General features: G+C 33.9%; 1 protein-coding gene across 1 annotated transcript; it reads right to left on the reverse strand.

Annotated features, from left to right (window-relative positions):
- Positions 1-8440: 8440 nt before the first annotated feature.
- Positions 8441-9113, reverse strand: LOC149569503 (putative 2' cyclic ADP-D-ribose synthase BdTIR). The gene is made up of 2 exons (XM_089816930.1): positions 8647-9113; positions 8441-8519 (listed from the first exon to the last, which is right to left on the reverse strand). The coding sequence occupies exons 1-2, from the start codon at positions 9111-9113 to the stop codon at positions 8441-8443; spliced, it is 546 nt and encodes a 181-aa protein (XP_089673056.1).
- Between the last annotated feature and the right edge of the window lie 1473 nt (positions 9114-10586).

Consider the following 10586-nt stretch of genomic DNA (forward strand, 5'->3'; position numbering starts at 1 on the left):
TAGATCCCTAGTCTAGGGTCTAAGTCTTTTCTAGGATTTTTCCTAGTATCTTTAGCTAATGTGGATCTCTGTCAAAAACCCAAATTCTTAGAAATAATTCTCTGAAGGGGAAACGACATTTTTTTTTGTAAAGATGCACACTAACACTCCTAGCACATCTCACTAGGTGTGCTAGTTTACTAAGTCACAAAGGAAAGTACTCAACTCTTGGAAGTTAACAACTAGGCATCTGTGCACCCAGGACCCCCCACCTCGCTCCTCACCTTTATTTTCCACTTCAAGCTCTAGTCCCTCGCACTTGCATAGCTCCTAAGGTGTGTGACTCCACCTCACCTTTTCCCATACCTACACATAAAGCACATACTAAACATTAAAAATATAAGAAACAAGGAGTGCAACTAGGGAACCTCCTAAGGTACACTAGGTTTGCACCATGTTTCTTTGTTACATTAACTAAAAAAGAAAATTAATAGAACTCTAAACTAATGTTTAGTCTTAAGCTAGTGAAAGGTTTGTAGCTATGCACCTTTACTAGGTAGAAGCATTACCCTTTGTGTTGTAAGCGTGTGTACCTTGCACACCCCATGAGGAGCGTAGGATGTGCACCCTTATTCTTTGAAGTATTGCATAAGAGAAAGTGCACCTAGTGCACCTCTAAGGTGTGCTAGGTGCACTCTTTTTTTCTTTTTAGGGTTAGAAATAAGTTTTTAGATTTTTTTTTAACAGTTTTTGAATGTCAAGGTTTCTGGGTTGTATTTTGGTCATTATCAGGGTTTATTTAGATTGATTTTTCTTCACTTCCAGAATAATGGATCTTGATTTTGTGTAGATTCAATGGCTTCCTCCTCATCCTCTCTCACTACAAAGATGGTTCCAAAACCAATAGTTTTCAAGTTTTAAGGCATTCTCGCAAAGTCATGCTTCCAAGATGAGTATTCAGAGATCTGGGACACTAAGTTTGGCCAAATTGATTGGAATGCTTTCCTAGTTCTATGCAAAAAACCTACTAAGAGTTCCCCCATGATATCTTCTCTTATTAAATAAAGGTTAGTTAATGCAACATCTCACCCAAGTATCAATACAATCATCAGAATTGATCATGGTATTGGTGAAGAACTATGTTTTAGAAGAAGAGTTATAGAAAGTATAACTAAAGAGATCATGTTAGGTATAAAACTTAACCACATATAGAAGGTATTTCATCTTCTGAGGGTAGATCAGTATATCAAATTAACATATCATCAATTGAAAATATGGTATAGAGAAGATGGAATAGAAGCATCTAAAATCATTCAATCCTCATATCTCATTTAGAAGACTTCTCTTGGATGCAAAGCAAGAAAAGTGGGCATGACAAGAGGCTATATAAAAGATGATATCATATATTCTATAATGCTTTTGAGTAGGGTCATGGGGTTACCAGCATCAAGACACCTATATATATGGATGGTACACTTCATTGAGACTATCTGGGATTGTTAAAAAAGGGCAACATGCAAGATGCAAATGCATGGCCTTATATAGTATACCCTCAGTCAGTGAAGAAAAAGCTTTTAGAATACAACAAGGAATATGGAATAGTGAATGATGCCTTTATTTTCACAATCATTTGATTCATTAAATGGGATTATGCTAAAAGCATGTCAGATGAGGTAGTGACAAAGATTATATAAATTGGCGCCTATTACATCCAATATAGGACATTCACTTATTTGAGGGTAGTGGGTATAACTATCAATCCCAAGAAGCTCCCTAGGTATCCATGTGATAGATTTATATTGTTAGAGATTGCTTGATAGCTCTTGTCTACATATGACAAAGTAAGGAAGCAACACAAGAAAACCTAGGCGTTGCCCATTACAATAGGACCATTTAGTGTGGTCCAGAGATAGGATATTCTGAATTTTGAGCCTGAGTGGGATCAATATCCCTTGGATGAATATAACTCTCCTCTTCCTTATTTTGATAACACTGGAAGAGTACAATACTTAGTGGGGAAACAATTCCAACATGAAGATGCCATAGAGAACCATTGGATGAATGCACTGGATGACTGCAAAATTTGTATAAGGAATTATTGTAGGATGACTCTCCATTTGGTAGGTGGTGCCTTGAAAATAAATGTCCCTTTAAAGGTAGTATAGAAAGATACTGAAGAGGTCCTAGATCCATTGTATGATAGAGATAATATTTTTGATCAACTTATTATGAATACAGAGATTGGTGAGGAAAATTCAGATATTAATCATAGGGCTAGGCATGTTATCCAATTGACCAAGGATTGGATCAAAAGACCATTCAAGCTGGATCCAATTCCTCAAGTGGTAGTTTTCCAAGCTACAACCTGCCCAACAAAATGTAGAGGAGTAAAGGTGATAGTGCACAGTTTCAAAGTTCAGTCCCCAGTGAGGCCAAAAATAGTGCACCAACTTGACAAAGAAGTTGAATACTATAGGGATCAAAAGGGTAAAGACAAGAGGAAAAGAACTTTTCCCCAAAAAGTTGAGCTAGAAGAAGGAACAACTAAACCACCACACAAGAAGAAGGAGTGGAGAATGTAGAAGTTATGTAGACCTAGGATAATCCTCAAGTGCCATCAACAAAACAAGGGCAAGGAGGAGCTGAAATAGAAATACAAGAAGTGGCTATGCTTGAACAAGAGGTACAAGCCTCCTCATCTTCTCGTAAGAGAAGAAAGATCAAAACTCCATTCAAGAGGAGAAAAAAGGTGATTAGAAAGGTTATCCCTTTTCCATCACTACCACAGGTCATTCCAAAAGAGGAAGAAGAGGATGATGAAGATGAAGAAGATAACCTCCCTTTGAGTCAGAGGATTCATCTTCCTAGGGCCACAAAATTAGAGCAGAGAGGAAGCTCCACCATTACACCACCATCCATTCTCACTCAGCCAATTCATTCTATGACTTCAGAAGCTGAGTTACAATAATGGATTGATCAGTAGGAAAATGAAGGAACCGATGTCTTTCAAATGTCAAATTCTGATTTCATGTTACTAGGAACTGAGTTGGTGGGAAATAAAATAAGGGATACTCTAACTAATCAACCTCAATAATAGGATTGGATTCAATGACCACCTCAGCCAAAATGACCCGAAATAGCTCCACCATCACCAAATCTATAGTTTGTTTGTATTGATAAAGGTTTAGCTACTCCTATCCCTATGGTAACAAAGAATAGGTCCAAGTAGAATAGGAAGAAGAGCCACAACAAATACTACTAATGAAGTGTCAAAGGAAGGGAAGATATATGAGAAATCTTACTATACTTCCCAAGAAAAAGAGGCGAGGATAGTGGACCCAATAGATTTAGAGATGCCATTATGGATCTCTCACAAAAGGAGAAGACTCCGGAGAGGAGTGATAAGGGAAAGAGCCTAGTAGAAAAAAACTCCTTCTTCTAAAGGTAAATCTTTGATAGAACATACTCTGAGATGGCTTAGGAAAGAAGCAATGATTAGAAACAAAAGGCAACAGTATTCTACTAAGGAAGAAGGAATGAGAGAATTAATTGAAGCTCTTAAGAAGCCTAAGTCACCTGTAGAAGATGCATAAACACTGGCCTTTGTAATGAGTGATCATAATCAAGACTTGTTTGCCCATGTTGCTATCCCTCCTCTGCATGTAGATATTGAGGACTTAACCTCAAAATATTATCAAAGCAGGGAGCTTGTGCTTGGAAAACCCATAGTGGACACTTCCAAATTAATGGTGACAATGGGAATCAAAGAAATGTTTAGGCACTTAGAATAGGATGAGACTAAATTGATAACTCTTCAGAACTAGAATGAGATTCTAAGAGGATATCTAAATAAAGTAGTTGGTCCATTAGATCTTGAAAATCTTGAGGAGACTTTAAATGTGACACTTGAGAAGGGGGATAAGGAGAATGTGAAACTTGATCCATTTTGAAGGCTTGTCAGCAATGGTGACAAAGTTTTGAAAAGAAAGGTGTACAAATTATACAAAGAAATCTTAAATTGCTACAACATATGGAAAATAATATGAATAAGTTGGTTGTTATCTTAAACCAAGATTTTGGGTTAATGGACAAAGTACATACCAGGGGCAAAGACATGCAAGCATTATAATCAATCAAGGGTCAAAGGTATCGGATGTTAATGGACATATATATAGTGCATGAGTTAGATAAAATTGATAATTGAATAGAGAATATTATGGATGAAAATAAAGTAAATGGAAACATTACATGTGGATATTCATAAACTCAAGGATCAAACCCAAGAGAAATTTTTGCTGGCAAAAAGACATTATAGTGATGCATGCCTAGACATTTTTGAAGATAATTCACAAGATGTAATGACTACAGAAAAAATTGTTGAACCATTTTGGAAGACTTTTGAAGAAGCTTCCATCGATGAGGATATCAGACATGCATTTAAGATAGAAGAGGTAGTGTTGGATTTGGATGTAAAATTGGGAGACTTTGAAGAGACTCACATCGAGGTAGGGAACTATAGGTGAAAAGTGAAGAGAAAAAATTAAGCTTTATATTTTCCAGAAGCAATTCAAGTTATTGAGATTATAGAGAAATTCAAGAGCAAATACCTAGACATAGCTTTGGTATGAAGGGGAACAAAACCTATAAGCTAGCATTTTAGTTTTGACACTTGTTAAAATTTTGCATTTTTTGGACCTACTTCCAAGGTGCACTGGCTTTTGAGGTGTGCCAAGTGCATAGGTGTGCTAGGTGTGCTACTTCCGAGGTGCACTTCTTCTCAGGTGCAACAAACATTTTTTAAGAAGTCAAAGGTGTCCCAATAGTTAACTACTAGTTCCAAATTTAGAGCTTTCCATGCATTGAAAATGTATTTTGATGGTAGTTTAACTCCTGCAAACATCTAGCAAATGTAGAGCTTCTATTTTTGGCATCTCTAGTGACTCTTAAATCATCTAATGGCTTTCTTCTTCTTATTTTCTCATGCTTTTTTTTTTTAAGACATGTAAAGGCTCATGCACCCATTTAATAATATGAATAACATGGATGGATTCCTACTAAGCAACAATTAGAGAGTTAGTTTGCACATAAATAGATTTGTTTTATTAGTTTAGAAGCATATGTTTGCATAAAGAGATCTCTCACTCTCAACACAAATTGAGGAGATGATTTCTTATAAATTCAGGAATGTAATATGTATTCCAGGTCATTATTTTGATGCAATAATATATGCTTTTGGTGCTTTCATTTGGAGTGTAGTGATTCTTGCCCAAGTGTGCTATATTTTGTGAATGTATGTTCATGGAGTGTAATGGAGACAATAGTTTTATTGCATTATTTTGATTGATCAATCTTTTAATTTTGGTTTTTTCTATGGGTTTACAAATTTCACTAATGTACTTAGTTCAAAAAACATCTTATGGGTACTAAATTCCCATCGACGATTGCATCGGTGTAATTAAGGAAGTGTTTCTTCTATTTCCATTGGTTGCCTATTGATCTTTTCAGAAGCTTAACTCATAGACGCGTTATTTTTGTAGCTTATGTCCATTAGGGATTTACTTTTCAAATTATTTTCTTAAACTTCTTATTACCCCATCTTCATTATTTTCTTTTATAAACATTTGTTTAGTTTAGGAATTCATATAGTTGCATTGTTAGATTGCATTCATAAAAAATTAAAAAAATACAAAAATATATTTATTTTTGTGTGCTTATTCTTTTGAAATAGCAAGCAGATTCAAAATCTTATTTGAAATTGGTTAGAACCCACAAAGGCCTCCTCATGAACACTCATATTTATCTTCTACTGAGTAGATTCCAGTAGGTCACAAGATCGCCCAAAACCTTTGAGTTGGTCCCTAATTGGCTTTTCAAGAGAGGAGTTTGAAAGGATTCTTGTTGTTAAGCATTGTGCAAAATGATAGATCAACACAACCCTTTGTAAATATCCTAAAAAAGTTCTTACTTAGTTGTAAGTTTTAAATATTTTAATCAAGGTAGACTAAATAAGTCTTATAAGCTCTTAATAGTGTAGAACCCTCACAAGGTAGATCATTAGGAGTGATAAAATTTGTATTCCTAATAGAAAAAAATTATTTGTGTAGCAGCGAATATTTGTGGGTGTCATCCCAAACCTAGTTTTACCTTCACCTTGGAGGTTTCTTGGTTACCAAATCATTGTGTTATGCACTAATAATTTACTTTGATGTTTATGGTTGTGATTAGTAGATTACATCTAATACATCATTATAGTGAAAGTCTACATGATTTATGATATTATTGCTATATGGATTTAAGGTGAAATATGTCAATTTGATAATTATTTGAAAGAATTAAAGTTTCTTAGATCTTTATTCACCCCCACCCCCTCTCAGTATCTTGCTTTCCCAATAGATTTACAAAAAATAACTTCTTTTTGGTTTGGTGAAACCCTTCTATAGTCAAAACAAAACTTTTAAATTAATGTTCTCAATGCATCAACAACAACCTTGTCCTTGCATGGGAGTCTACCTAAGAATGACCAAATATGATCATTACTATTAATTTCCTTAATTTTATCTTGCCTCTCCAAGTCTTTGTGTAATGTTGTTCTACTTATCTTTAATGTTGGTTTTATTCTTCTTATTATGTGAGATTTTTTTAGTTCCTTTCCCACTATGGTTGACGTGAGGACACATTGACTAATATTAGCATCTTTAGTACATGATTTTGAACCAATAGCTTGATATGCATCAAAAAGGTTTCTCACAATGATTCTTTCACTACCATTTTTAGGTGTTCCTGACCCCAAAATTATCATTATCTCTCTAAATTTCAGATTTTTAATCATATCAACAACTAATTGACATCTTTGACTTACATTTAATTTTTCAAATAGTTATTCCATATCTTATTAACTATTCTTCTACAATTATTTTTATGATATTTGATCATGGATTAGCCTCAAAATATTTTCATCAATTTCAATTAGATCTAGGAGCTATAGACAATGGTGCATTGCGTAGATTAGGTGCATTAGGTGATTTAGGTGCAAGAGGTGAATTAGTTGTGTGTTCTTGAATTTTAATTGTTGTGTGCTCTTAGATCTCATTTTCTATGCTAATTGCATTAATTTCAATCAGTGTGTTCTCTTGAAATTCATTTTCTACATTAGGTGCATTCATCATTCAATATCTATTGGTGCATTCTCACCAGTCACATCATGTGTGTTTGATGCTCTAGCTTGATGTGATCTCCTCATATGCTTTCTTTATTTTTCCTTCACTACCTATTGTGCCTTAGTTGATCTTCTCTTGTTCTTTCCCATTGTCAATAACCTTCTTGATTTATTTTTTTTTGCAAAATTTTGTTATAAAATGAACTGAAATTGGTATAGTAACATGAACAAAAACTCAAAAAGAAATTCAATTCAATCATTTCCTATAAGTGTGAAGTTACAATGATTATAAAACATGAACAAGACACACAAGAACTTGAAATTTTGATTATTTCAAAGAATGAAGATATAAAAAATGTGTACCTATGACATAGCACTAGGGCCTTGCAAAAGCTGGCAATGGCAGTTTAAGATCATTAAGAAGTTAATATTTGCATAATGTGTAATATGTGGTCATGTTATTAATACCTAGAAATATAAAATTCTTATTTTCTATAATGCGAGAATCATGATTATGTAAGTTTACACTATAAAGGACTAAATCATTACAACTAGTTATCCATAACCCCATTAGGTTATGCAGAAAGGGGATAGGAAGAGAGTGAGAGAGGATAGGATGGAGAGAGATGGAAAGAGAGGGAGGGGGAAGGTAAGGTTGAGGGGAAAAGGGAGAAGGTTATAGGATATGTATATGTATATATATTCTCAATTCCTCAAATGTCATTTGATTCCACTGAAAGATGCAAACACAATTCCAAAAATGGCTTTTGTTTGCGATGTGGGTTTTTAAAAAGTTAACATTATTATTTCTGGACAATTAAATAAATATGGTGAAAACATAGAATCAATCTCATTGCATTTTTCCACATCACTCAAATGCAACATTTTTAAAAAAAGTTATTAAATCAATTTAACCCAATCTATGTTTAAATTGAACACTCAAAATAAACACATTACCTTATTCCAATTTCATGATTGAAAAATGACTAATCACAGATATATATGAAACTCAAAAAAATATTAATTTTGCAAGAGAAGAATTAGCAAACTGTTTATAATAGAATAAATACACATCCTAAGTTAAGAATAGCCCCAAATAGTATTTCATTAACAATTAATTAGATTAAAATAAGAAAATATATATTTATTCTATAATTATTTTTACAATTGTTCAGAACCTAGCATAATATTAGAGATGTCAAATAATTTTACATTTCCAGACAACCAACTATCACAAAATATCAACACTTATCATATCTCTAATTATAGATGGGGACAATATTTTTCATTTAAGTTGGTCGTTGTTTATTTTGGTTGAAATCTTAGCTTATACATAAGCTCAGCTACATTCATAGCAATCTGCTCCAATAACTCCCCTTGATCTCTGTAACACATAAAATATGAATCTAAATATCAACAAATTATTAACAAAGAATAATAATAACAAAATTAAATAAACATTTATGATGATCCAAACATAAAATAAAATTACTATAGAAAACGAAAATTACCCTCTAAAAACGTAACCCTTTATGTATGAAACTTGATGAAGCGCCTTCTTCCAATCCTGAAGAACATGTGGCTCAAAATTTCCAGTGTGTTTATGCTTTTGGAAGGCTCCAGAATACACACTCTTCTCATCTTTCATTCGGAGCTCTGAAGGCTCAACCCCATAAAATAATGGTATTATGGGAGCCCCTGTTTTCACTATCATCTCAAGCTCTTTCAAGCACCAAATAGACTCTGCATAATTAGCAGAAAAGATGACAAGATGCACATTTGATGAATAAATAGCTTCTTCAATTGCTTCAGGTATGTAATCTCCAGCTTGAATTGAATTCTTGTCGAGAAACACTTTGAATCCCTTGTTGTGAAGATTGTGAAAGATGAGGCTGGCCACAGATTCTTTCACATCTGCCCCACGATGGTTCAGAAATACATCATATCTTTGAGGAAGCAATGGAGAATGGGCATGCATGTTACATTCACTCACATAATGGTTCACTAGATTGGAAGGTAGAGTATATTGGGGATAACTGAAAGTGCAGATTGAAGAGAAAGTGAGGCAGAGAGCAAAACAATGCAGAATAATTTCCATCGCAGCAAAGTGAGAGAGAGGAAGAGGAGCAGAGCACATTTTGGGGAGACGTGTGGGAATATATGATAATTGTATAGAACATATAATATCATTGAATAAATCTCTATGAAAGCGACACTGAAAAGGGCCTAGATTTTTAGAAATAGTAATGGATAGTGGAGGCCTTAAATAAAGATTAAATAAAGACTCAGGTAGATTTGTAAGAGAGATTTTTCAGATTGAAGAATCCTCTTCAACAACGATGGTTGGGAAAATACATTGCGCGTTCATATTTGATATAATTTAATGTCGTCTTAGTATTTCTGACTAGAAACAATTCCTTTGTCGTATTTATAATTGAGAAGGAAGATACCTTCTTAGTCAGTGTATGATAAATAGATTAGAAGTGTAATAATCAATTTAGATGATGTGGTGGAGTATTTAGTCAAAACATATCTTGCCTCCTTTTCTGCGAAATATTGGCTTGTCAAATTCTACGAAAAAGTATTGATGACAGGTGCTAGGTACTTACTGGTTCAAGGAAATACTAAGGGAGGTAATATAAATTTGCATAAAGAGATCTCTCACTCTCAACACAATTCTACGCTCTGGATTTGTTCACTTCATTTGTACCAAACGAACTGGCTAATGTCTGTGAATATCAAAAGAAGATTTGTGAAGATCTGGACGTACAATTCTGACGCTGTGAAATGTATGAATGCCAATGTTACAATTAATTTCATGATTTCTATGCCATTATGACAATTACACTTCAATCTCAACATCGAATTTAACTATTGGATCGATTGAGTTTAGTTAGCCCCTTCTTTCAAAATTGATTTTGGAAAGTGAAGATATAATCCATGTATATCGAATCTTTTGGATCTGATGGCGAAGATTGTGGTAGGACATTTTTGTTGGGGAAATGTTGGATGACATTAATGTTTATGAAATCACGTGGTTATGTTACGCTCGAACAAACAGAAGACAAACTAAGGTTATGTCTCGAACAGATAAAATGAAGTCAGGCTTACGAGCAAGTCTCGATGGTTGCTTTTATTATTGACATGAAACATAAAATTGGGGGGGAAATATAGGCAAGAGAACGTCAGTTGCAATCTACTTATCTTAATAAATTATAATAAGAATCAATCAAAACAAATAATAATAAGAGTTCTGATTCAGCCTGAGTTTCTGTCTTTTGTGAAAAATGAAAGATTCTGCTATGATCAAGGAAGTCCTTCAATTTTATTCAAACCTTTTTATCAAAGATTCCTAGCCTACAGCTGAGGAGGAGAACTTAATTCTTTCATGCATTCCATCTCTTATCACCGATGCTATGAATGATTCTCTTCTTTGTCCAATTTTGATATC

The sequence above is a fragment of the Cupressus sempervirens genome, chromosome 3 (assembly GCF_028749045.1).
Source record: "Cupressus sempervirens isolate cs-2001-9-10 chromosome 3, ASM2874904v1, whole genome shotgun sequence".
Classification (NCBI taxonomy): Eukaryota; Viridiplantae; Streptophyta; class Pinopsida; order Cupressales; family Cupressaceae; genus Cupressus; species Cupressus sempervirens.